The sequence below is a fragment of the Chiroxiphia lanceolata genome, chromosome 12, assembly GCF_009829145.1.
Source record: "Chiroxiphia lanceolata isolate bChiLan1 chromosome 12, bChiLan1.pri, whole genome shotgun sequence".
Taxonomy (NCBI): Eukaryota; Metazoa; Chordata; class Aves; order Passeriformes; family Pipridae; genus Chiroxiphia; species Chiroxiphia lanceolata.
In genome coordinates, this window is record NC_045648.1 from 12,490,767 (window position 1) to 12,518,261 (window position 27,495).

At 44.2% G+C, this 27,495-nt stretch overlaps 1 protein-coding gene across 2 annotated transcripts; it reads right to left on the minus strand.

Moving 5' to 3' along the window:
* Positions 1-26,665, minus strand: GNB5 (G protein subunit beta 5). 2 transcript variants are annotated; one of them, XM_032700211.1, is made up of 12 exons: positions 26,540-26,665; positions 21,744-21,855; positions 17,703-17,839; positions 16,003-16,044; positions 15,164-15,240; positions 13,530-13,662; positions 9,624-9,767; positions 6,408-6,499; positions 6,238-6,286; positions 3,622-3,718; positions 2,416-2,582; positions 1-2,093 (listed from the first exon to the last, which is right to left on the minus strand). In XM_032700211.1, exons 1-12 carry the CDS (start codon positions 26,663-26,665, stop codon positions 2,082-2,084), a joined length of 1,188 nt encoding a protein of 395 aa, XP_032556102.1. In that variant the 3' UTR covers positions 1-2,081. The 2 variants fall into 2 exon arrangements, with proteins under 2 accessions (XP_032556102.1, XP_032556103.1); XM_032700212.1 differs by lacking the exon at positions 26,540-26,665 and adding an exon at positions 22,153-22,166 and having other exon boundaries at positions 1,736-2,093.
* Between the last annotated feature and the right edge of the window lie 830 nt (positions 26,666-27,495).

The following is a 27,495-nucleotide window of genomic DNA, read 5'->3' on the forward strand; positions in this document are numbered from 1 at the left end:
TGTTCTCAATATGTAAAATACAATTTATTGTATTTAGGCTGTTCATAAGTATCAACACAACGTAGTATGTTTGAAACAAACATCTCGCCAATAAATACTATCTAAACATTAATATTAATCTTTTGATCAAATGTGTACAGTGTTTTGACTTAATATTGCACAGTGAGCTCTATATGACATTTCCATAGTGCATTCAGTTTGTTATAGGGATAGTTTGCCACAAATATTGCAAAGCATCAGAGTTGACTTTTCCAAGTGAAAACAGCTGAACTACTCCATTAGGGATGGAAGGCTGAGATAAATGTCAGTGTCCTAGGTTTATTGGTTATGGATTCACAGAACCTAATGTTTTCATAAGTGAGGAGACTTTTGTTTCTTATGATTTTTTTCTAAAAAAAATTCCACTTTCAAATAGAATGAGGATATTATCATCAAACTTAGAACTCCAGTGATCAGTGAGCTTCTTTTCTCTTGTTTCAATCTAAATATGAATCATATATTTGATATTTTCAGAGCTGGATCTCACCACTTGCATTTCAAAGGCCAGACTGTGCAAGCCCCCAGCATTATTCCAGCCCTTTGCCCCCTGTATGCCTCTGCTCAAGTTAGACTCAGTACCTGTTGGTATCAGCAGAGCTGACACACTATAGTCTCAATAGTTTTCAATGTATAAATGCAGATATAATCTCACAATGGTTCTATAATTAATTCTCATATTTACCTGATTAAACCTTGATTCTACAGCATCAGCTCTGCAGGGGGTGGTGCTGCCAGTTTGTGTGGCATTCCCGTGCTCACACAGAGGGCTGGATGCTGCCAGCAATGTGACCAGCTGTCCTGCTTCCCTGAAACCCAGCAGTTCCTGGATCAGATGGGCTCATGTGCTCTGGTCAGCACAGTATCAAACATTGGCAGGACTGTGGCTCACAGCAGGTTTTCAAAAACTCACTGTTATTGATTCTCAAGTCCAAAACTATGTCTGTGGCACTGGGAGATGACTGATAAAATTAAGAACTGTATGATTTGGTTTTTAAGGTTTGACCCACATTTGCATGAACTTACACTGCTCTGACACTGCAGAAGGACCTTAAAATGGGATATACTGCCTTAATATACATTTAAGCTACATTGCCCTGCCAAAGTGGTATGAACTGCTCGAAATGCAAATAAGAATCATGATCATAGAATGACTATGACTGACTCGGAAAAGATTTGACCATAGGTATAATGGTGCTTAATGCTTAGCATGTAGCATCCCTTAGTGCTTAGCATGTAGTATTTTTTTAATTAAAAGAAAATTCACTCACCAAGTGATACAATTAAAAATTTCTAAGAAACTACTGGTTAAGTATTACCTCATGATTATGTAAATCATGTTTATATCCCTCCTCTTTGCCGTTTATCAGTTTGTATATATTTAGATTCTTTATATTCAGGTAACAGAGATGAAATACTTATTTCTAGCTAAAAAGATAGTAGAAAAAAAAGGGATTGAAAGAATTTCTTTTCTGTACAAAAAAATACATTTTTATGACAGCAGCCAGTACCTTCACAGTAGGTCCTTTGCTCCTCTATACCACCAAGGTTCAGTCATCCATAACACCATCATAAAGTATCAGAATTGTTTTTCTTTCCACTTTTCAACACTAAAATTCAATATGCTACTACGGAATGTTTCCAAAGCCTTATGCTACATCCTGATAAAATCAGGACTTTTTTTTTTTTTTTTTTTACTTTAAAAAGAAACTCAGTTCATGCAAATAAATACACAATGTGCACTGAAATAGTCAATTTTATGATACAGGAGACTTTGCAGAAAAGTCCCTTTAGAATTAACTAAACTAGTTCTAATAAAATAATATTGTTTCAAAACAGAATTTAAACCATTTCGTTCTACTACAAGTTGATGTTTGCTAAGTGTTCAAGCAGACTATATTTTCTACCTAGTTGTTTGAAGCTGTTGGTTCAGTGTCACTCTTTTGTAATGTAGTGAATATTTGACTTTGAGGAACGGCTTCTTTATGCAGTTTTTGTAGTCCAGGGTTTCAGTCTTCATTTGATTCTGCAAGCAGGATCTCAGGTTAAGCCCAGATCTGTAGAAAGTTGAAAAATCGTTTGTGATAGTGACTCTTCTATCAAACGTTTAATTAAAATTTGGCGAGGCAATCAGGTGAGCGGTACAGAGTATCAGCAGCAGTGATATTTTTAACCCACGAGTCCAAAACTTAACAGTTCTGCTAGCACTTTGTGGGGATTTCTATTAAACTTTCCAGTGCATGCTTTACACCGTGGTTTTCTACCCTCGTTAGGTCCTCTAGAGTTACTTATCCTGTAACAACCCTTCCCCCTCACCCCCTTCTATTAACCCATCAAAGAAACAAAGAAGCACTCAAAGTGGGTGCTCCCGGCACTTACTCGGAGCGTGTGATCCCAGGAGCCTGAGCAGAACGCCGTCCCGTCGGGAGACACCCGCAAGGTGCTGACGCGATTTTCGTGTCCAAACAGGATGGATACACGGGACCCTTTCAGCACATCCCAGACATTTATGGTGTAATCATTGTAGCCTGCAAACAGCAGGCGACCTACAGAGCGAATGAGATTTTACACAGTGAGGTCTCAACGTGCCTTGACTGCAGCAAAGAGCCTTCTGCAAGACGTTCATCCCCCCGTGAGACACAAAGACACAACGCCGCTTTCCCGTGCCGCCCTCTGACCACTGCTCCCCCCAGACTAGCTGTGCTCCTGTGGGGACAGCCCTGCCCCACCGCTGAGCTGTCCATACTAAATGCTGAAACAATTAAAATTAATGGGTTACAAACACAGCACATTTTACTTAAATCACACAGAATGCGGTTCGGTCATTACAGATGGGAGATGATTCTCAATCGTGACAGACTGAAGAGCACTTCAACAGCTATTGCAGGGTCATAATACTTTGCTCAGTCTTTGCACAAGAAGTTAAATATAAGTGGTTGAAAGATTAGTAGGCAATTTGGTAAGTGATTCATTGCTAACGGGACGAGCTGGGGTGCTTGTGACCGTGACAGAGGCATTTCCCTCAGTCTCAGAGGGAGGGCAGTTCACCACCCACTCATCCCCCACCCAGGGTTACTGGGGGAGCTCTGCATTTCTGCTGGGGCAGCAGAGAGAAGACCCGAGCTCATGGCTCAGGATCTGTAGTGAAAAGTGGTAATGTCTCTTTCTTCATGCCCCTTAACATGTTTTTACTATTAATCATTTACTCTCCTTTTAAAAACTATTTATGTAAGCGCGCTTAATAGTTTAGTTGCATTTCATGTTTCCTTTGAAATGTTTTTCATCATTATTGTGAAATTCTAGCCCAGCTGTAGTTAATGGTAAAATATTTCCTGCCTTCAGTAGGGCCAGGAAAATACTTTTCATCACTACAACGAAGCAGTAGCCAGCTAGGTTATTTAAAGAGTAATTATTTTTACAGAGGCAAAAGAAAAAAAAAATGCTTCCATGCATTAAATGTTTCTTTTGGCACTTATTGCTTTTGGTAACTTTTAATAACAAATGCTTTATCAAATTAAACTGAAAAATTTTTCAGTTCCCCTCAAAATCTCAACACTAAGATAACCTCCAAAGTTCAAGTCTCACCACTGAGAGAGAAGTCCACACTGGATGCTCCAAAAATGATGCTCTCTTTGGAATAAATTGCTACTTCTCTGTCTGCACGAAGGTCATATAAACGACACTAGGATTAAAACAAAACCAACAAACATGCCTCAGTAAAGGCTGGAGGCACTGGCTAAAATATTTTGAAAAAATGGGAGTGGGAAGTGCAGCCTAACAGGCATCACAGGAAGTGGCTGCTTGGCTTCTTTCCTTCTGCTATTTCTGCCTGCTGTTACTGGGACTCCTTTAACAGGGATCTAAGCAACACAAGGCTGTTTTGTATAAACTCTGTGAAGAATTTGCTTTTTCAAACCACTTCTCTAAGCCTCCTGCCTGTCCTGCTCTAAAGAGATGTGCGGTGGGCTTTGGACCATGGCTGCCCACTGAAAGTCCCCACACCCTCTTGCTTCCTCTCTGTGGTTTCCTACATATTAGGGCATCCTGCTACTGGGGAGGTGCATGGGGACACAGCCTCTGAGTCTGGGAGACAGAGGATCAAATCTCTAATCATCGTTGAGAACACGGACCACGAACTAATGAGGCTATAAACACATAGTGTAAAACATGAACAGGAAACTTAAAGAAAAAGATGGTAGCCCTTGCTCTGAGTAAGCCAGGATAGCAGTCCCTGCCCTTCTATGAGGCCTCTTTGTCTGGAAAACCTACTGGAAAGTAACTGAAGTGAAATAATGCATTTTTGTACAGATCTTTGGTTTTATTTCTCATGGAAAATCCCAAATCACCTCTAACAACCTATACTTCCTGTTTTTATCATTTGCCAGCAAACTTTGACTTGTTTAACATGGAAATCATGTATCAGACTTCACTGCCATGCAGAAAGGCAGTCTGTTAGCCCTGAAATCAAAACACGCTTTTGAAACTATTTCAACTGAAACTCCTCCTCAATAAGTTAAGCTTAAGCAAATACTGGTCAGATGGCTTTGCTAATACTAAGAGTTTACTATTGAAAAATGGCTGGTATTCAAGCCTGCACAGAAAGAAGAGGCTTTTTGATTCCAGGGCAGTGGGGAGCTGCCAGGTGTGTGAAGTCCACGTCACCCAATGCTCCAAGCTGATGAATAATTTCGTCAGGCTGTCCTGATGGGGAGTTGGGGTCACTGCAGGTGACAGCACTGTCATGTGAGCACACCTTTATGGTTTACCTCCAGACAGCCAGGATTATCTGTTACTCAAAATCCCCAAGCATATAAATCAGGTCAAGGATACCGGTCTGTAATGCTGAAAACACCAACCTCTTAATTTAAAGAATGAGGTATAAGGAAACTGCCAAAACCTCTGTCAGAAGTACAGAGGTGGAATTTCCCATTCTCCTGCTTAAGTCAGGGGTGTCAAGAATAGTTAAGAAAGAAAAACCTCATCAAATAAACTAGTAAGAGCCTGTGATACTGGGCATAAGAGCTTGTGATACTGGGCATAAAAAGAAAGTGCTCTCATCAGAATTTAATGATGGACAATTTCTCCCTATCACACTCTCAGCATCTCAAGAGCTTACAGTACCACATCCAAGTGTGCAGAGAGCTGGGCTCACCACAGATATTAATTTACAATTGCAGTTTTTAAGACCTAAAAGCAGGGTACACTCTCTCCAGAAGAGCCCTGGAAGGTCTCCACATCCAATGAAGATAAAAGGAATGTTTCTATTGAGTTTAGCTAGTATTGGAGCAGACTCAAAACATGCTCTGAGGGCAGAGTACTTTATCTAAAGTCTTCACCCTCACCCAACTCAGTGTTATGTTTGAATAAACAGAAAAAATAATGTGCCAAGTGCTTCCCAAACATCTGCTCTCAAGTTACACTTAACTGCCGGCTCAGTCCCTGCAGGGTTGTGGTGGGGGCAGAGCCTGGTCCCCCATGGGGACCCATCAGCTGCACGGAGAGCCACCAGCCATATGCCTCACTCAGGGTGGAGGGCACCAGGTAAATATAATTTTGCTTACATTGTGCTGACCCAATTTACCTGTCAATATATTCTATGCCCCTCCTAGCAGATTGCTCATAGATAACTAGGGTCCATTAAGAACTACTGTGTGATCTAGAATGTCCTGGATGCAGTGACTCACTGCAGTGAAGATGTTGGCAGTGAGTCAGCCCGACAGGGAGGAGATGAATGTGATCAAGGCCACCTTGGGGCTGCAGAGCCAGCTGCCCACATCTGCCCTGCTCTGTGCTGAGCCCACAGCCCCTCTGCTTGCTGGGACAAGCTGCTTCTCCTGACACAAGCTTCAGCATTTCAGCTGGTTCCTCCCATGCTGTGACCAACAGTTACACAAAGTCAAATATCTTCCGGTAAGACAACTATTTTTGGTCATGAAACTTCAAACATAGAAAATCTGAAATGAATATTTGGACAGTACCTCATGTAGACTACTTTGCAGAAGTGACCTACAGTGTTACTAGATTTTCCCTATAGCATATATAGTATTTAATATCTTAAAGGAATTATTATTTCTGCAACTATGGTGTCACAGGCCCAGTTTAGTCACTGACAGTCCTCTGTGGTTGTGACCTAATCTTCTTGGAGAATCTGACTTGGGAAGTAACAGAATTTCCCTAAATTAGGTTGCTGAATTAACATACCGTGGCATCGTCTGAACCAGAGGCAAAGGCATCTCCACTTGGATAATATCTGTGCACAAGTAAAAGAAGACCAGAACACATTACATTACTTGGATGAGGTCAGGCTTCAAAAATAGAACCAGAACATTGCTCAACATTGCAAATGTGTCCTCTCCCAGAAACAAACTGACCTGACACTGTTGATATCTGAATCGTGGGTTTCAAATGACTGGATGCACTGACCAGACCGCATGTCCCAAACCATGGCTTTCTTGTCACATCCCTAATAAGACAAAAAAAAGACAGCAAAAATCACTACAGTAGTGCAAATGGTGACATTCACCCCTCATGTACCTGACATTTGTCCTCAAGCCCAGCTACTTTTAAAGGCTCTGAACATCACAGCTCTGAGGGGATTTAACCAGCAAAGCAGCCCTAGAGCTGCCTGCACTGGTACCCCCAGCTGGTGCAGTTGCAGATAGAAGAAGAGGACATCATGAAGGCTGAAGCCTCAGGACAGTGGGGTGCAGATAGCACTGGTTGTCTGCAAAGGCAGCCCCACACTGACCAGCACTCACAGCCCTGCTTTGTTTATGCTGCTGCCCTGCCTGTGTCTGCAGCCCCACCATGCCACAGAGCTGCATAACTCACTCTTTGCCTTACCACTTAACACGCCCAATATAAAAAATTAATACCCAGCATTCAAAGTTTTATAACTAATTCTTTTCACACACTGAAACAGAAAATTAAATAGGTGCATCTGGAGGGGCTCTTGTCCAGCCTCCTACCAGAGTTAACCCCTGTCAGGGCTCTGCACCCTCAGGCTTGATGGTGTGGCTGGGAGAGAAAAGCAGCATAGCAGCACTTCATCTCATCATCAAGCTCTAATCTGCCCTTCCAAACTGTGCTTTGAAAAGATCATTTAAGACTCAGTGCTCAGCACCCTGAATGCTTTGGGCAAGGGCCTCACCCATCTTGTCTGCAATGTCCTTGGGGCAGGAACCATCTCATACCTGTAGGCTCATGCTCTCAGCAGCACTGCTGCCACAGTCACAGTGACAGGAAGAAGAACACGGTCTTTTCTTTTAAGAGTGACAGAAGATTTCAATAAATCTGCCCCTTCTGAGGGGCAGGCAGTGGGCAAGGCTCACCTCTGGGGGCTTGGCCTCTCAGGGGCTGTGTGGGAAGCACAGGGCAGACCAGGTGGCTGCTGCTTGTGCTGAGCCAGAGCACCCCGCCCAGCAGACCATGCCATACATGTTGTTTATTTTAATTAAATATGATTGCTAATTAAACTAAACAGTCTCTTTACAATTCATATATTTCTCTCTTTTTTTTTTTTTTTTAATTCAAATTCCGTTGTCAAAATGAAACCCCAGTGTTTTTACTAATGATGTCATGATTTATGTTCCTTTGCACCAACTTGGGCTTTGGTTTAGTTTCAGGGAAACCGAACAGGATAGAGAATATTTTGGACTGAGCATATTTCCCTCTCAAGCCCCATCACAGTCTAAGCCCAGCCTTTCATATCACTTCCATGTGCACTGTTCTTACTGACCTCTCTGGGAGGCTGGGGACAAGACCAATCTGACAAGCTGGTTCTTTGACTCTTAAGGTTTTGAAGGAGAAACCAGCAACCACTTGTGGAGAGATGGGCCCCCTGAGTGATATCCAACTCAGCCCAAGGAGCAGAGCTCAGAGGGCACAGAGCACAACAGCCTGGGACACAGCCCTGAACTCACCCAGGAGGGCTGGAATTTTGAGTAAAGTTGTTAAATGTAACATCACCCAGCCTCTATGCTGATGGACTGACATTGCTTATTCCAGCTCAGGGTTACTGTGTTGAAGAGGCACAGCATACAGGGAGTCTCTCCATGCTGCCATACCTTCAGGTTGCACTGTTCTGCCTACACCTGCATTGACACGATGTAAGACAGATCTGAAGTGGTGTTTTGCATCTGATGAATTGAGCGCCTGTAAGCACAGACATACCCAAGCTGCTGTATCAACACCAGTATGACATATTCTCTTAGCAGTACCATAGCTGCTTGTGATTCTTTGCCCTATAATAAGCTGAGCTGTTCCCAGGGAGAATGAATCTATCCTTTCTGGGAAGCAAACTCGGTGACAGGAAAACCCGAGAGAAGTAATGCACTTGGATGGAATTAGCTTTCAGTCACGCTTCAGAGCAGCTGTGCTAGCAGCAGGCAAACTGGGCCAGTGTGCTGGACCCTGCTCCTGATGGGCCAGCCAAATCTGATAAAACAGCCATAACAGAAGAGATCCAGGTTTATTGTGCAGGGATGGGACCATGACTCCAAGCACCCCTAATCCATGTTTGGCACCCTCTGGCACAAGGGCCATTTCCATCATCAAGCACAGGATCGGCCTTGGGCCAGTGCTTGTGGGGATCAGAAACCAGGTACCTTCAGCAAAGTTACTGGTAACAACCTGCCTCCAGCAAGAGAGGTCATCTCTCAGCTGCTGCCAGCTCTCACCTGCACACTCAGTCTCTAATGTGGGAAAGACAAGGATCACCTTGAAAAGGAGCAGAGCCTCATTTCACTCACCTTTATGCCTTGCCTGCCCCACTGCCAGGCTGTGTGCCAATGGCTCAGCTGCCTGGGAACAATGATCCCTAGGCAACACAACAAGACTTGGAAGATGCCCTGGGTACTTTCCCAGACCAGTCCAGTCCTGCAGTCCCAGTGAGGCTTGTGTGTTCCTCTGGGCCAGGACAGGGAGCGGGCAGTTTTTGACTGATAAAGGGGCTTTAAATGCCTCTGGTACCGCTGGAAGGCACAGAGGACTCAGCAACAGCTGAAGATGTGGCCACACCTCATGTCCCTGCTCCAACATGCACGAAGGTTTAGCCAGTGTCCAAGCTACCCCATGACTTCTGGGGAGTGGTTGAGGGACACAGTGACATGCACGTCATTTGCAGCCCCACTTTGATGCCCTGAGCACGACCTGATGCCTGTCACACCCCATCTCACTCCAGAGAGCTGGGCACAAGAAAGGAGCAATGTGTGGGAAGTCCTCTGCTGTTCCAGGCTCCAATCCACAGGGATTCACACCTCTGCTGTGGCAGGAGCCCACTGCTCTAACTCTGAGCCTTTCCCTTCCCTGGAGAGGCGTTGTTTTGATCTTGAGCTGGATTGCTTTGGTGTGGGGTGGAACTTGCTAAGTAAGCAGAACTGCAGTCAGACTGGCTGGGTGGGTTTGACCCCACTGTCAGGGGTTTAATTTGCTCCAGCTTGTAAAATGTGCTTGCAATGAGTGGATTGCACTGGGGCATCCAACATATACTCCAGCACTCACTCAGTAAGATCAGAAGCCTCCTGCTTTGCTGCCTTTTCATTTCCATATTCCTTAATTTTATATTATGAAAAGAAGCTCCTGCTTACCCCAGAGACAAATGTATTTCCTGTTTCAGAAGGGGCCAGGTCCAGGCACAGGACATCAGCTCCATGACCATGGAAACTCTGTAGAAGCTGCCCACTCTCAACATCCCATAGAGCACAAGTTCCATCTCCACTTGCTGTCAGGATCTATAGGATGTGAGAAGAATCACAATACAAAAATCAATAGTTACAAAGAAACAACTGACATCATACACATACACCAAAGGACAGCTTTAATTTAATGAAATATCAAAGCCATAAACCCACTGCAAACCTAAGTACTTTTCACGGCTTTTAGTTTTAAGGAAAGAAGTTAAGAGTGGAAAAGAGAGCTGTATTGACACCATTATACCTACACAATGTTTCTACAATGGCCCCTTTTGTGCAGTGGGGTTTGCAGAACTGATGGCACTAAGGACCTGCTGGCATTTCCTTATTCTCCAAAAAGAAGGTAGAACCATACTGGTATTCCTGTCTGCCCCTGTATTTAACCCTATCCATATACAGGCTGCTGGAATTCAACCTAGGCAAAGGGAAGAATTGTTGGAACTAAGTTTACCTGTTGAACTCTCTAATTTATTGGTTTTTTCTGCTTGAAATAGTCAGGTTAAACCCAATTAATTTGGCTTAAGACATGGATTTTCTGAAAGGGCTGTAAACCTGTCTAGACAGTTGTTTGATAAGTCCATCAGCTCTCACTTGTCCAAAACCATTTGTGTGTGAAAGAGCTTGAACAGACACTGACCGAACACAGCCCACAGCTTCCCATCTGCTACAGCGCTTGTAGAAAGCACATGTGATCAGAGCTTGTTATTGTGACTAAATCCTGATGATGCTCAATTGTTCAAAATTTCCCCTTGGCACTCAAAGCTGTTATGCAATTGCAAATTTTGTAGGTTGACAGGGTTCCTGTGCACTGGTGAGGAAGGAGGCAAGGGTGAATGAAGGAAGGCTCTTGGTTTTGTACACAGGTTTTTCTCATGGTTGGTGAGGAAATTCAAGGGATCCCAGCGGGCAGTCAGAAGTTAAAAACAAAATACTCTTCAAGAAGAAAATGATCACGCAGTCACGAACCCATTCACAGAGTTGCATAAAGGTTAAACACTAAACATGTTTGACAGATGCTCCAAAAACTCTTCCCGTAAACAGAGGTCTGCAAAGCTGCAGAACAGACTGTTCTGAATCCTGCAGTAGAGAGACGCTAATGCTCTTAGATGATGATAGCAGAAGAAAGTCCTGACTTGTCTTTCTGGCCAGCTTTTGAGCCTGGATCAATGAACTTCTCTATTCTGAGAAATATTTGTACTTGGCTGACGAATGAAGCCTTTCAGCTCTTGCAATACTGTGTAAGAAAGACTTGAGGGGAATAGGAGTAGCTAAAGGTGTAAGGGAAGGGTCTGTTGGCAACCCAGAGCTTCAGCTAATACTTAAAGAAAAAGGTTATGGACTCAACTTCAGGGTATTGCTATTGAAAACCAAACCAACTCTGAAAATCTAAAACCAGAAGGGAATTAACAATCTTTGCTGTTGGACTCAGGCTTGCTGCACTAGGGGCTCCTACAGCGCTGGATGGGGATCCTGCCTTGCCTGGCAGCAAGAGGCAGCACTTGCACAGGGCAAGGGACAGCAGGGACACAGCCCCTGCTCACTGGGAGCACAGGCACCGGGGTTGGGAACAGTGGCGAGGGGAGAGGGGCCATCTTCACCTCCTCCACCACCACAGGCATCATCCTGCTTCTCAGCCCTGCCACACTGGAGCATGGCTGCCTGCCCTATGCAAAACACTTGAGATCCCAATTAACTGTTGCTATTAATACACATGGAGCATTGTCACGTGGGGAGCATTATCACACTGCAGAGCTGCAGATACCTAATTTAGGAAGCGAGGCTCCCTGGCTCTGCTCACTGAGGTGGGGGAGGCTCTCTCAAGCAAGACTGATTTGGGGCACTGAGAACAAGGTGCATGGGTCACCCAGCTCTGCACTTCAGCACTTGTCTTGGCCCAGGTGGGAACATGATGAGGAGTAAGGATGGGACCCCTTCTTTCAGCATCCACACAGCCTGAGAGTGGCTTTAATCAATGATGAACCACCCCTAAATCTCCTCTCTTTCCCTTGCACTGCCAGATGCCCATGGGCACATCAACCCCTAAACTCCAACCCAGTCTTTCATTCCTTTGAGGGAAAACAGAGCTGTAGTTTAAGAAAGCAGTCAAGGCAGAGCAGCAGCCCTGACACCACCTAGCAGTGGGAGCTCAGGGAGGCACTGGGCTGGGGGACACCTCCACCTCACGTGAGAGCTGCTCCAGGACAGGGACTGCATTCCCCCGGTGATGAGAACTGCTCTGCACATAGCTGGGAAAGCTCCTGCACCATGTGCTTGTTGCATTGTGCACCCTCAGAACTCCTGAACAGTTCTAATTCTGAGGCCTTTGTGTAAGTGGAAAAAGATAAGAAACCTGGTATTCTCTAGGATCTCCTAGTGTCCTAATAGAAGCTTGGTTACTCCCCTTGCTTGCATTTGTTTTTAATGATAACATGCAGTGTCATAAATGATCATTTATAAGCCTGGCAATCATAAGAAAATTTCTTTTTAAAGACTTCAGAAAAATCTCTGAATCACTAAATATAAAACACCTTAATCCACTGTGTATTATCTAACAATAGTTGTACATTACCTTCAGTATCAATGCAGTTTGCTGTATTTAATATGAAGAAAAAATACCTAACCTTTCTTTTCTACTATGAAAAAATAAATTGCTATTTTTCTATCATAGGATTTAAGCACAATGCATTTAGGTATGGAGAAGAAAAGAGGAAACTGGTTTTATGTCTCATCAAAAACATTCCACTTAATTTAGACTGCTCTAATTCAGCAGGGTTCCTACACAGTAAGGTCAGGGCTAAGCAAGTCTGAGCACTGGGTACCTCCACCACTTGTTTCCATGGCAATGGACTTAAATTAGCACCTCAGAGTCATTACAGAAACCAGAGAGCGACAAACAACAACATACTCTCAGGCTTCACATGTCCTGAAATAGAAGCATTGAGAGCTGATATTTCCTTCAGAAGAGCTCCAAATATCTGGAAGAAGGGAACACGATAATCCCTTTCCAGCAGCTCTGTTGACACTGAAAGCAATGAAAATGCTCCATTCTGCTGCAGAGCTGCACTGAGCAGAGCTCTAATTAAATTCAGAAATCAGAGAGGACAAGGGGATTATCCTGGCTCCTTTCATCATCTTCCGTGTTCCTGCAGAATGAGATCTTTGCGATATTCACTATAGAGTGGCCTGGTCTCAGAAGATCTGCATTTAGTTCCTGGCTCTGCCATTGCATCCCACTGTGGGCCTCTGTGCTCCACCCCACCGAGATGGGGACAGCATCACTCCTTTCCCTCGAGGGAACACACCACTGCACGTACAGACAGCAGGGATGCCCCTGTGGGGCCAAATGTATTACTTGGCACAAATAAAAAATATTAAGAATGAAAGCAAAAGCAAAGTTGTCCGGATATCCAGGACAAAGGAGGCAAACAACACAGTCTCTATCAGCTGGCATAGTATGTACCCAACCTAGTCCTAAGCAAACAGTGTTTTTAACTATTTGCAATAGTCTGAGCCCCTGAAAGCGCAAACTGGCACAGATCAGGTGAGCAGAGAACACACAGGTACCAGCGAGCTCCCTCTGCAGAAGCAACAGGCCTTTGCAGGGTGCAGCCTGGCCACGGGCTGTGAGGAGCATCTCCTTACAGCAGCTTTTGCAGTACCTTCACTGCCCCCTGCGAGGGTCTTCCAGCAGCCCCTGCATGGAGCAGGATATGGTTCTGGGAGCAAGGAACATCATGTGCACCATGTACGACTGCGGCTCATGTTAGGTGGTGGTGAGCAGCAGGAAGGGAATGCATTTACCTGCATGTCTGAGTTAGTGAAGCTGCAGGCAGACAAGTAGTTTGTGTGCATTGCAACCGATTTCTTCTTTGCAGCCATATTTTCATTTTTTTCAAATGTCAGAGGGTACACAGAACACTTGTTGTCCAGGCCACTGAAGAGAGTAATAATAGCAATAACAGAGAGAGGAGAACTGGTTAAAACTGCAACGACAAAAGGCGAGTGGTGATAAGAAGGAAACCACCTGTCAGTGCTGCGCTGCCAAACCCTTACAAGTACCGACTTCCCTGTATTGTGCTGTGTGGGATCTCCCTGTGCAGGGAAGCCCCAGCTGCCTCACCAGGCTGGCTGCTTTACAGAACTTGAACAGCTGCGCCTCAGTATTTTTTACCCTTACCGAGTTTATAAATGCCACTGAATGAAACCTCACGAAAGCATAAACTTGGAGGTGACAGCAGTCACCTCAGGGTTAATGTTTCACATACAGCCAAACTGCCATTTTCCTGCTGACATATGTCATTGCAAAGATCAGTATTTAAGCATAATTATTGATCTATCTTAACAAATTTGACCTAACTACAGAAGAGACGGTATAGCAAGTGGAGAGTGTGAAGACAGACCTCTTAGAAGAGTTTGGAAAAAAGGCAACAGAAGCATTGACATCTGTAGCTGGTGTTTCCCTCCTGGACAGTTCTACCAGTTAAGCTGTGTCAGATACAGGACTCATTTCTAAAGGCTCTGATCCTTTCCTCGAGCCACGGTAGATCAGCCCTGCCCTGGTCCCTGGGATCCTGGCACACCACCAGTTGCTGGTTCTGTACATGTACAGCACTTAACTGACAGCATAACAGAAATATAGAATTAGGTAGTGCAATAAATGCATATGTGTATTCCCTCTCTCCCTTACATATGTGAAGACAGTTTTCTTGCCATTCTTCAAGTTTTAGTCAAAAACCCAGTTTCCAGACTTGCTCTCCACACATGATTATGGAGTCTGCCTGTCTGTCTCAGTCTGCTGCTTTCTAGATTTTCAGGCCACACAGTGAAGTGTCCCTTTGTTCCTTTCTCTTGCCCCAAGCTTGCTTTGTCTGTCTGATCCACCCAGTCACTTTTTAAAAGATGCTTTGCCAACATTTCATCTCTTTGTTTTTTCCCCTGCATGAACCCAATGTTGTCAAACTTGAGCCTTCCAAGAAAAACTTGTAGAAGATTATCAAGGATGGGGTTTCTTCTCCCCACCCCATCTTAGCAAGATCTATTCACATACTGGTAATCGTTAGTGATGAACCTCTACCTCACAGAAGAATGAGTGCAAAGTAAGAACAGGATTAAAACTTCTTTCCCTTAGAATATATATCCAACATAGACAACCACACTGGAACAGGGAAGTAACATGCATGCAGAATTCCTAACCCATGATATAAATGCTGAAAGAGGATTATTTTCCATGCTTACACAACAAATGTTATTGCACTGAAGTCAGTGGAGATAATGTGTACAAGCCATTATAGGAATAGAATCAGAGACACTGAGTGTAGTCCACCCACAATTGCAGCACGCAAACTTTTATCTGTCAGCTTCTGAAGGCACCAGGACAGCACAAAAAAAAAAATCAAACTTCTCTGTGTAAGCAGCTGTGGAAACTGGGAACTTACCCACAAGCAATGGCACATCCAGATGGGGCATATGCACACGCCATCACCCAGGTACACGGCATCGTCACCGCGTGTTCCTGAAACACAGCATCTCTTTAGACTGCGACGTCACTGTTTCTCTAATCATTGCAAGGAAAACAGTGTAGAGTAATAAGTTCAGTATTTCTGTAAGTATTTCTGTAGAGGTGTTTCCCCCAGCCATAACTCACATGTCAGGCTGGGACAACCCTTACTGCAGAGCTCAGCAGAGCAGCAGGAGGATGTCTAGTCCTTCTCTGACACTTTCCACCTTATTCGTGAGCACTAAACTGATCACAGAGCATGTTTTATTTGGGTTATTCAGGGCTGTAGAAGGTCCCCATTGCTGCACATGAAAAAGTGAGTTAAAGGCATGTAGTTTTTTCTCATCTGTGTGGCACACACTGCCACAAGGCAGCCAGGCAGGGCTTGGAGGAGCAGCAGCACCATTTCACAGTGAATACCCACAGCTGAAGGATCCCGGGTGATCACACAGCTCATATGGTACAATGGTTACTCAGGAAGGACTCTTTTGCTGGCTGGGCTTTGCCCAAGCGAGGAGCCCTCCCTTGTCAGCGAAGAGGCTGGATCAGAGTCTCACAATGGAGACCATGACAAACCTCAGTGCCCTGATAGGGACTTTGCTCAGAGACAGGTCAAGGCAGGTGACTTGCCCTCAGCTCCTTCTTTTTAGGTGCTGGTGGAGGTCTGCATATTATCCCATCATCCCACTCTCCTGTGACACCTGTGGGCCCTTCATCTCATTCCACCATCATTTGCCCTGGGCACAGAAATCTGAATTTTGCTGAAGTTTCACTTACCTTGTTGGTAGTGAAGGAATCCCACACGATCACCTTCCCATCCTAAAGGAAAGCACAGAGAGAGAGAAACTGAGGCCTTACAGAGACATGGCTGTAAGCCTGCTTCCCACTTTGGGGAAAGCACTGCTGCTCATTTCTATCCCCCAGTCTGTTATGGCCTGAAATTTTTGTCGCTATCTTAACAACAGCACAATGGTCACAGTGAAGCATCAAGGAGACACTCCTCAACAGTGCCAGTTGTATCTACTACAAGAAAAGCATATCTCCTCCTCACCAAGACGACTCATGTTGGCTTAAAAGACCGATTTTTTTCCTGGTTTTTTCCCTTCCCTTTTAGTGGGTTCATGAGAATTCCTTTCACTTGCAGCACATACCACAACCAGGAACATCCCTCAGGAACCTGCAACTAGCGAGCCCTCAATTGCCTCCTTAAAGCCACAATGTGTTTTTCCCAGCCTGTAACTACCACCTGCAAAGCTGGCCACCTCTCCCAAGTGATACCTGTCGGTGGCTCACTACAGGACCTTACAAATACAGAGGTGACCCATATCACAAATCACTTAACTAGGTGGCAGCACTCATGGGGACTACTTATGGACATTGCACTGTTTATTCATCTCCCTTTCCTTCCCTTTCCTGGTTTTCCCTTTACTTCTCACTACACTTATATAACCTTTTATTATCCATTGATACAATCTGCTAAATAGCCATCCTAAGAACCCTCTACAGAGAGCAACACAATCACTTTGGGTACAGCAGCTACACCTGTGCCAGCTACTTTGCCTTATGCACATAATATTGTTATCCTCCCTGTAAGCTAAATGTTTATTACTGAGCAACAACTGCTGCTGTACCTGGACTTATTTAGTTCTTAAAACAGAGCAAAAAATGCATTTCAACCTGCCTGTTCAGCTTTCTGATCTACACACTAACATTTCAACTACTTTAAAAAAAGGTGACATTAGTTATTTAAAATTATTCTCTTTGCTGAGATCACCATGAATGGTAAAAACTCATAGTAACTGAAGGTGGCTTGCAATGCAGATTGCCTATTTTTATCCCTCAAGTGAGACCCCTGACAGATTTCATGTAGGTCAATGAACAGCTGTGAGATGCAACAAGCACACTCATTGCCATACTGGGCTCAGGAAGAACCAGGGGATCTAGAAAGTAATTATCTCATTACCTCCTCCAGCTTAGGAGACTGGTCTTGAGCAGGTGTTAGGACTGTTTCTCAAAATGTCCAACTAAATGCAGTAATTTTGGCAGGATATTTGAGGCTTTCAAGGTCACATCAATCATACAGACTGCAGAAGAAATTTCTGTGCACAGAAATCTCTGAAAGAATCAGCATTTCTTCCCTTCCCTTTATTTTCTCTAAACACGTAATCTGAAAAATTTACTACATATTTCATCTGTAAAGAATGAGGAAATAAAAGTGGCCTTACATGAGTTCTATTTTATATTATAGTAGGGAATATGGGGAAACTCTGTGTATGACTGGACAAGAACAATTTAGAGTATTAACTACAACAGGGGTAGCAATGATCAGAAGCTTAGATTTAAGCTTTCTGAACAAATACATTGCCAATAAACTTCTTCCAGGGTATCTTGAAAACATTTACACTATTCACAGGTATGATGTGCAAAGAGTGGCACACAGCACAGCCAGAAGATTTGTATACTGCCCAACAGCATACCTGGGAAGAGCTCACAATTCTTCTCTTGTCTTTGCACCAGTCCATACAGAGAACTTTATTTCCATGGCCCTTTAGGGTCCTCCTGGTCTTCATCACAAACTGGCCCAGTGCCTCCACACGCTCTGCCACCTGATGAACTGCAAACAGCTGGTGGTTAGAGAGCCCTGCATCAAAGTCCTGCCCTGGCAAATCTCAGTGCTTAGGAGTAATGCCCCTGGAGGAATTAATCCATGAAGTTCGAGTCCATGGTGCAAGGCAATGAACTCTCTTTCAGAGGTGGCAGGTGGTAAAACCAAGGTGGGCGGCATATGAACATTTTTACCAGATAAAGATAAGGATGAATTCACCCAGGGCTTAAATTCCAGGGATGTAGCAGCTGAAGACCTTGCAGACCATCACACCTAAGTATAACTGGAAAACAGATTACCCCTTCATACAGAAGAAGGGGGTAAGCATCAAATCTCCAGAGTTTTAATGGTAAAACAGTTGTTCTGGGTGTGAGACTCCCAACTGCAGTTGGCTCTCAGCACTGTGTGATACAGGTACTAACTACCCTTCTGGTGGCCGGGGAGCCCCCAGGGCCAGGACACAGCTCTGAGTGAGCAGGAAGCTTGGCATTTGCTATAAGAGCACACTACCCAACTTTTCAACAGTATCTACAGACATCAAGGACTTCATGGGATGTATCAGCTTTTTCTTTTAGAACAGAGAGCTTTCCTGAGTAGCATCCTCTGATGGAGAAATCAGTTCTTTCACACCTCATTTAATAGCAGTACTTTCAGCTGATATTCTTATAAAACAAAAAAAATTGCATTTCCATTTGTACCAATTGACTTTGACATAAAGCTCCACAGACATGCAGCTGACACAACTAAAAGGTGTCTCATGTAACCCTGATGCCTCATGCTGGGGTTATCTGTACGTGTCTGGGACAAAGTGTCATCTGAGGAAACCTATTTGCTCTGCTCCAGCATGTCCATCCAGCATGGAGCTGAGGAGGGCCATGATTATCTTGGCACCCTGTAGCAGCTCTTCACACAGAGCATGAGGGAGGGTGAGATTTACTTCGTCTCATAGCAGAGTAGGGGTCCTGAGGCAGGAGACTGGCACCAGAAACAAAAATTACTGTCTAGAGAAGAGCTAATAGGATCCAGCACCTCTCTGCGTTGTGTGTTTGTCCACACTGAAACCTAAGGTGGTCCAGCTGCTGTTAGCAATGGGGGCAATGCCTGACTCAAGCCTTTCCAAATTAATGCTGAAGCGCACATGCTTTAATGAGCTGCTGCAGGAAATCTTAAGCTTTTCACTGCCAAGTTAAAGACTGAGGTACACATCCCCCAGGTCAGGTGATGCTCTGGAGCTCCATTGCCATTTCACCCTTCATCACTTTTCTAGGGCTGCAAGAAAGCTCACGGGCTAGGAAGGGCTGTGACAGTGACAGAGCAGGCATCCTGAACTTCGAGACCATTCCCTGGCACAGGCTCAGGGAAGCAATTTCTGCCTAAGGCAGAGACTGATTTCTAGTGGATTACCTTTCCAAGAGTTGTCTTTCAAAGCCACCAGCCCCACAGGCTGTGCCAGAATAATGTTCTCACCGGAAATCTCTGCTCAACCAGTCTCACAGAGCCCGGGGATGGGTGCTGTCCACCATTCCTGACAACTTGTCCATAGGTCAGAAGCCAATTTCTGAGAAAGTACCATATAAACCCACTGAGGAAAAAATACATTCTCCCTATCATTGCCCATAGAAACCTGCCAAATGATCCAATCAAAAGACATGAAAACACAGGACAGGAGGTTATTATGGCAGCTGGAAAGATGCTTGTGTCCAGAACATATCTGAAAAAACAAATGTTGCACAGACAATGAACAAAGCATTTCCATTATGTCAACGCAGCTGAGACTCTGTGAAATTGTCTGGTTTAGCCTCACTGATTCTCTGAGGACACTTATCTCCAACCACAGCCATAATAATCCTGCTCCCACCCAGCACAGGTTCGAGAGTCAGATAATTATTTTTAAGCATTATTCAATATCGTTCCAAGATAGTTGAAAATCATGCACTCAGACAAGTAGATCAGCTAAAGCCAGTAAGTAGCTTGAGTAGTTTTACAGAGGTCCAGATAAAACTGCCTATTTTTCTTAAAAATATTGTTTGGCCTGAACAGGAGGTGTGGACTTGATGCAGGTACTATTGGGTCTTTGATCTTTTCTGTGCAGGAAGTCAATTGGGTCTAATGATCTTTCTGGCCTTAAAAATTTATGGATTGCACAAACAGAACAAACTTTTCTCTATGCCTAAAATTTTAAGCTATAACATTGAATCCTTAAAACTGCAAGACTGCAAATCAAACGTATGTTTGGCATTTCCTTTTTCTGTCCACATTTTTGAGAGCTGATGTTCCAAACCAGTTGAACAAATAAGGGCAATCCTATTTCAGCCAGCTGCTTGTTTTGGGAACCACACAGGGAAAGTCACAATCAAAAAAATGTGAAAGATACAATTTTAGATTAGGAAAAAAAAAACAACCAACCAACCAACCAAGCAAAACCCAGAAAAGATGCTCTATTCTGAAACTTACAAGCTCTGCAGAAATAGTACTTGGGAATAACTACAGTGTAAAAAAGCTCTGATACAGAATTAATATAAAATATCATGAGGGAGCATTGCTCTACAGCAGCATAACACTTCTGTCTCAGAAATCCTGTCATGGCTATGCAAACACACCTTTCCAATGGAAGTTTACAGATTTTACATATGACAAAGACATGAGTATCCTATGACTATCAATGGCACACAGAGTTATGGTATCACTGCAACCACAGGTAAAACCCTGTGTGAGCAAAAATAGGTTTAAGAATATTCTTAAGAGGTGTGTTAAACAGAGGCCCTGCTAGTTCTGATACAGAAATTATACTGTAGAAATATGATGATTTATGGTAATGTTTCTGTAATGAGGCTATCTGCATTTGTTTAATAATTCCAATTAATATGACATTCATATAACATATGATTGTCTCATTTGGACAAGAAATGCTCTATTTACTCCAGAAAAAAACCCAAACATTTTAACCCTTCCTCACCTTAAATTTACAAATGTTTGTCAGTCCCTCAGTCTTAGAAAACATGAAGAACTAAATCATCGGATACAGGCTCAGATTCCTTTTCAATGTTTAGGACACCAAAACAGATGAAAAAAAAGTTTTAATGACCTACTAATATTTCTAATAGAGTAAGGTGTGTGATTTCAGAGGAAAAAAGTAATTTATACGTTTTTCTAAAAACACCCCCTAAAATGCCCAAAAAACATGCAATAGATTATATCATTGTAATTATAAAAATGAAATTATGAAAATGAAAGGATTTTTATCTGTCTGGACAGGTGAATGAATACCTACTTGAGGAGCTCCATAAAGTAAGGCTAGCTTATTTTTCTTGAACTTGGAGGGGGGGGTGATGGTGGGAGGGCACAGTTGAGGTCTGTCCATACAATTTCTGTCACATTATCCCTGGATCTTGAAGCTGCAGCTGAGAACGGTGAGTTACAGCATTGACAGCTCCAGCACTGACTCACCCCGCACCTCTGAATCAGCACTGCATCCCTGCAAGTTGTTTCCCTGGGGGAAGGGGGGCAGAGGAGCCGGGTTTTGAAACGATGCTCCTTTTTAAGCCCGTCCACACCTTGGGTGAAATCAAAGCAAATTCCTATCAACTCCCAGGCGGCTGGGGTTAATCTTTGTTCCTGACACCACATCGAGCGTCCGCAGACACATCCCGGGCTGCACCGAGGGTATTTCAGGGTCCCCGCCCCTCCCGGCCGCCCACCCCCGCCGGAGGCAGCGCAGCCCGGGCCGGGCCGCCGCGGTGCTCCGGGGATGCTGCGGGGTCCTGCCCGCCCCGGGCGGCCCCACTGCCCCCTGCCCGGGGGGAGCGATGTCCCGGCGCTGGGGCCGCGCTCCCCGCTCGCTCCCCGCTCGCTCCCGGCCAGGCCCGTCCCGCGGTGCGGCCCCGCGGCGGCCCCCGCGCCCGGCCCCACTCACGCTCCACGTCGTGCAGCTTGGCCCGCTCCTCCTCCAGCTTCCCCTTCAGGCTCTCGGCCTCGCTCTTCAGCGATGCCAAGGTCTCGTTCTCGCGCAGCCCCTCGGTTGCCATCTTTGCGGAGGAAGCAGGGAGAGCGGGGATGAGAGCGGGAGGGAGGAGTTTGCCCGCCCGGCTCTCGGGGATGCTGCCGAGGCTCCTGCTGCCTCAGCAACGGCGCCGGAGCCGGCCCGGGCTCCCCCTCCCCTCCCCGCTGACGTCCAGGCCGGACGGGATGCTGCCCAGCCCCGAGCACGCACACCGTGGGGACCAGCATCTCCTGCATCCCCAGCCCGCTCCAGCATCAGCATCCATCCCCCTGGCCTCCCGGCCGACAGCCAAGACCAGCCTCACCTCCTGCCCTGCTCTTACCCACTGTGCATTCCAAGCCCTTTTCATAGCCTAAAGGCTTAGTTTCCCCAGAAACACACGCCAAAGGGTGTTTCTGCTTTGCACCCAAACTTCTTTGTACAAGTTGCACGCTCTGTGGGGGAAGGAGGCAAAAAAAATAAAAAGCCATCGGTCCCCCCAATGGCATTTTAAAACCTCAGACTGGGAAGAGAGAACCTGTGCCAGCTTAGATCCATCATTCCCTGATACTGTGATGGGTAGGGGTAGGAGACTCAGCCACTCAAGTCTGTGGCCCAGCTCCTGTGCCAGCAGTACAAGTGCAGTGGTAAGAACCCTTCTCTCTACTATGCTGCACATTCCTCACTTTTAAATTTAGTGTTATCAGGGTTTCTTTTTTTTTCTTTTTCTTTTTTTTCTTTTAACTCCTCATTGAACAAGCTACTTCTTTCCTCTGCTCTTAGGTAAGCATAGTAGGGTCTGTGGCCTTCCCAGCTCTTGAAACAGACCAGTTTCCAAAATTCCAAAGGGTGAATAAAGAACCCTCCAGTTTGGTGTTGGTGTGAGCCCAGGGGCACAGTTCTGTGGGTTCTGCTTGTGCTGGGCACAAGGAGCAGCTGGTGCTTCCAGGGAAAGAGCCATGGCACATAGCCTGGCAGCTCCTTGTTCCCTGGGAGTTCCTTGAAAATGTCCTCTTGCTACAGAATTGTCCTTGATCTACAAGGAGTAACTTTGTGCATATTGACTCCCATTGTCTCCTTTTAGCCAGAAAGCAGACAATCCAATGGCTATTGTTCAATCTGGAGATGGGCCAAGATTGGAAAGGGAGATAAGAAAATGACTGTTTGCAGCTGTTGTTTGGACTCTGGGCACATCCTGGATGGAGAAAAGTCGTTTCCCACACTGGGCTTGGAAGTAATGCTGCTGTCCAACAGGGATGCAAGGGCAGAGCTGCTGAGCTCTTCACCATCATTCTGGAGCTGAACTCAGGCCCTGATCTGGTCATGTCCCCAAGGTCTCTTTTAGTCAATGGATCTTCAGGCAGAAGCTGGGTTGCTTTGCTGCAGAGTCAAAGGCAGTGGATGTATTTTCAGACTTCTCATTGTCCACAGAAACTGGTGTGACCTAACCCCACCAGCCTGATGGTGATGCAGGCAGCCCTGAACTGATGAATCCAGTTGCATTCAGAATGACAAAAGCAAAAGTAGGTGGTATAAACTATGGAATTCACATAGTGCTCAATAAAGGAACATCCTTCAAAGCCTCCTACAGTAATCAGTACATTGGAAATGCCTTCCAGCACAGACATTGCCAAGGAAATAAAAATTCCATATTTTTAAAGTGATACTAAAAGAACAAAAAACCCATCCCAAACGTCTTTTAGGAAAGTGACAGAAAGCTTCTTGTACTGTGTTATCTTCATGTCTGAAAAATTAAATCTACCTATACTAAACTCAATAATACAGCTGTGTTCTGGGGCACTAGCAGGGGAAGACTGTGAAGAAGAAACTTTATTTTTGAAGGATTCCAATCTATGACAAATGCCTTACTTCTGATACCTGGTAAGTGTGAAGAGGCCCAGAAGTGAAATCCAACAAAAGCCATAGGAAATTTATTTACCTTGGTAGGAACGCATCAGCTCTCAGGAATTTGGGGTAGATAACACCTATGTGTCAGATACTTGGCACAGTCCTGACAGTGAAAAATTCAGAGTTTCTTGCCTTAACGGATGTGAACAGTCTCACTGCCTTAGGGAATGGGATTAAAAAGTCTACAAAGAACAGCTCAGAATGTGAGAGTCCTTGGGAACCACACATGTAGGCTGATAACATGGTACTAGTCCTGAGATGACAGGGGTAAGCAGATCCATAAGGTGAAAGGGAAGCCTGTACTGAACAGAGTGAGTTGTAGAAGTGTGTGATACGTATCATTAGTTTGAATAAAAAGTTAAAAAAATAAATATTTAGTTCATCTGACCAACTACTGCTTAACTACCCGTGCTCTTATTAGCTAACCATGCAAAAACCACAGGTTAGAGTAAGGCCAGTTGGGAGCTTTTAATAAAATGGACCAGGGTTGAAATAATTTAGAGGATGACATAGTACTGGGTTAATGAGTGCCACACATGGCAAATACATCAGATTGTAGTGGTGGGATGATGGGATGGATGAAGAAAGTTGGTACTGTTCTGATAATAAGGACACTGGGGAAAATGAATGATCTATCAGTGTGTCACAAATTGTTGCCTATCTCAAAAGTTAGGCCTTTAAAATAAGTTTTCATTCTCACTAATTCACCAGCTGATCTCTTTTAAAATTGTAAGCTAATTTACTAATAGTTTTATGGGGAAACTAAACCAGCAAACATTGATTGAGTTTCTACTGATTAGCACCAAACTCCAAGGCAGGCAAAACCATAGAGGGAGAAGATTATTTTGTCTAAAACAATTGAAGCAGGATGACCTCAACGCTGAGAATCAGCAATTTCTAATTCTGTTATCCCTCAACATATGTTGCTTTTGTGGAAATCACAAAGACTGGCTTATGAAAATGCATCTGTGCATCTGCTGGACCGTAATCAGGAGTTGCATGGGCACATTGGGAAGTTGCAGGAAGATCAGCCAATTCGACACTACAATATGCACGTGCATCCACAAACACTTGCACAAGTGTGGCAAGGATATATTGTGCGTTTTGATATAAGCCAAAGCTCTAAAAAAATCAATTCAAAAAAGTAAAGAATATAATTTCCTTACCCATGTGTATTTCAGCACTAGTGCAAAGAGCTCTCTGTGCTCTGAATATTTGTTTTTAAATCTTTTGCTAAACATAAAGCAAGCTGAGGCCAGATCTACCAGATCCTACTGCAGTGCTAATAGGAATTCTAACAGGCTGTTAGGTACTGAGGCAATTCTTCCTGAAGTCTCAGTCTGCTTTTAGCCAGCAGCTGTTCCAGTGGGTAAGAGCCTAACATCCATAATACAAATAATAAGGAGAAAGTTGCTGGGACTATAAATAACAAACAGCCCCTTTCCTGTAATTCCAGCATGCATTTATCAGGTCATGCAAAAATGTATTGGATAAATAGCCAAGAAGGCTGTTGGCCAAGAAGGACCTGAACAAAGTGGCAATTTCAAAGTCAGGAGAAGCAAATAAACCGGGAAGGGACTGTCTTTTGTCTTGCAGTCATTACATCTGAATTTCCTCCTAAACAACGGTAAGGCATGACAATGTGCTGTGTCAGCCAGTGAATTGTACACATGCACCACCTAGGCCACCAAATCAGTGCTCTCATCTGCTTGTACAACAGTGTTTTGTAAACACAGCTTGCTAAACCTTTTAGCATTCCTGCAGACATCATTTCATCTGACAGTCAAATGCAACAAACAGTTGGACTCCATTCAGTCACAGCAGAGACCAGTTCTGGGGAGGAAACAGTGATGGATGTCTTCTCCAACTGATAATGCACAATGGTTTAGGAAGATGAAATAAAATACTGCCAAGTTGGAAAACAAAATCCTTAAGTTTACAAAAGGAGTTTTGCAGACGAGCTCTTCAATAGCCACATAGGTTCATGACCTTAGCTGTGTATTTCACCCAAAAAAACCCCACAGTGATCTCTCTAGAACAGTGCCTCCTACCAGGATAGTGGGATATCACCTCACCAGTAATTACTGGAGATTAGAAAGCCTCCAATATCATTCCTTCTTCAGGCAGGTATGTGGCAGGACTTGCTGGTCAGGCCAGCAGGTTTGCTAATCTCCCCCATTACCAAATTCTGTGCCCATGGTGACAGAAGACACTCCACTCCTCTATCCAATGAGGATAAGCTTTTTCCCACCTTATTCTAATAGTAGCTACTTCCAGCTCTCACCCAGGTACTGCACACAGCATAGGAGACAATGTGGTTGCAGTGTGAAATGTGGGCCATGAAGGAATTCTGACAGCACTTCACTGTCTTGTTTTTACTGAGACAGACTAGATGAACATCATGTTCCTAGTCACTAGCGAATGAGTTTATTGTAATGATATAGCACTTTTTTTTAAAAGTTCTGTTAAAGGTAAATGGGAAACACTTAAGAACTTAGGCCAAGCAGAGTTGCACACATGCATCTCAGAGAAGAGCTTAGACAGGCACATAACATTTGCACAGCTGAGGAACGTGGTACCATAAGGGAAAAAGCTTGATTTTTTTTATGATTTTTCAATCAAAAATTATAAAACATATCCTTGAGCCCCAGGGCCACCTCTGTTGCAGGGTCATGGAAACACCAGGTGTCTGCAGAGGTGTTTGTTTGGCAGTCTGTGGGCCTAGCAATGCTTATTTGCAGTCCAGAAAAATCCAACCTAACGGACCAACCCCCGTTTTTTGCAGTCTTTCCACACTCTGGCTGATAGAATCAATAACGTACCATTTCCACACATAGCGAGCAGTAGCTGAGTTGTTCTGATTTGATGTAAACAGGCCTGAGGGGCTTCTCTTTGGAGCACTTGTCACAGGGACCAAACACAATTGCTAAAAAGGTCTGGTCACACATCTTTGCAGTTTGTGAGAGCTGAAAGAGATGGAGAAGAAGGAAAGGGTGCATTCCAGTCCAGCACAAAGCTTCCCAGTACTGCTGTGCTAGCTAATGCAGCCTAGGCTTACATAGACATCTGTAGGCTGGATAATCTCTCTCTGTGACTAATCTTTTGAGCATGATGAACTGTCACTATATACAAAACAGTCACATGCTCTGCAGATTCTAATTTTACGCAGAAAAATATAAAGCAAAATATATGTATATATACACGTGCCATTATGATATGTGCTGTGCACATGGATTCACTACATGTGGGAAAGTAGTTTCAATTTTTACTCAATGTCTGTCAGCAATCAATAACCAGAAATGCATAACAACAGCTGAACTTTTGAGAAACTCCACTGATTGATACTTATTGTTTTTCCCCTGCCTAATTAAATAGTCAGTATTATACAGTATTTTTAAAGCTGAAAAGATGAGCTAGGATTCCAGCAGCAGCAGCTAGAAAATATGAACAATATGCTTCTTGAGCAGAAATTGATGCTTCAAGCACACTGACAGCTGGGTCATTACGAAGACCCTTTTGTTCTGAAGCCAGGCACCTCTAGGATCAAAGAACTATCATCAACAGAGTATTAAAAACTACTTGAGAGTCAGAGAAACAAACAAAAATAATAATGTAGTGTCATTTTTCTCTGCGCATTTTTCATAGGGAAAATAGGACCTTTCACCACTTCTGAAAATGGACGCTTTTAACATTACTTAGACACATACATAAATAATGAATTTTTGGTAAACAATCAGAACAAACTATTGCAAGACAGATTTAAATGGACCAAAAGAAA

Excerpts from the sequence above, each read along its gene's own strand:
- GNB5 (XM_032700211.1), bottom strand. The coding sequence starts at position 26,665 with ATGTGTGACCAGACCTTTTTAGCAATTGTGTTTGGTCCCTGTGACAAG. Across the intron at positions 6,500-9,623 it reads GAAATACATTTGTCTCTGGG|GGATGTGACAAGAAAGCCAT; the intron begins GTAAGCAGGAGC and ends TTGTCTTATTAG. Across the intron at positions 2,583-3,621 it reads TGTGGACTTCTCTCTCAGTG|GTCGCCTGCTGTTTGCAGGC; the intron begins GTGAGACTTGAA and ends TTCGCTCTGTAG.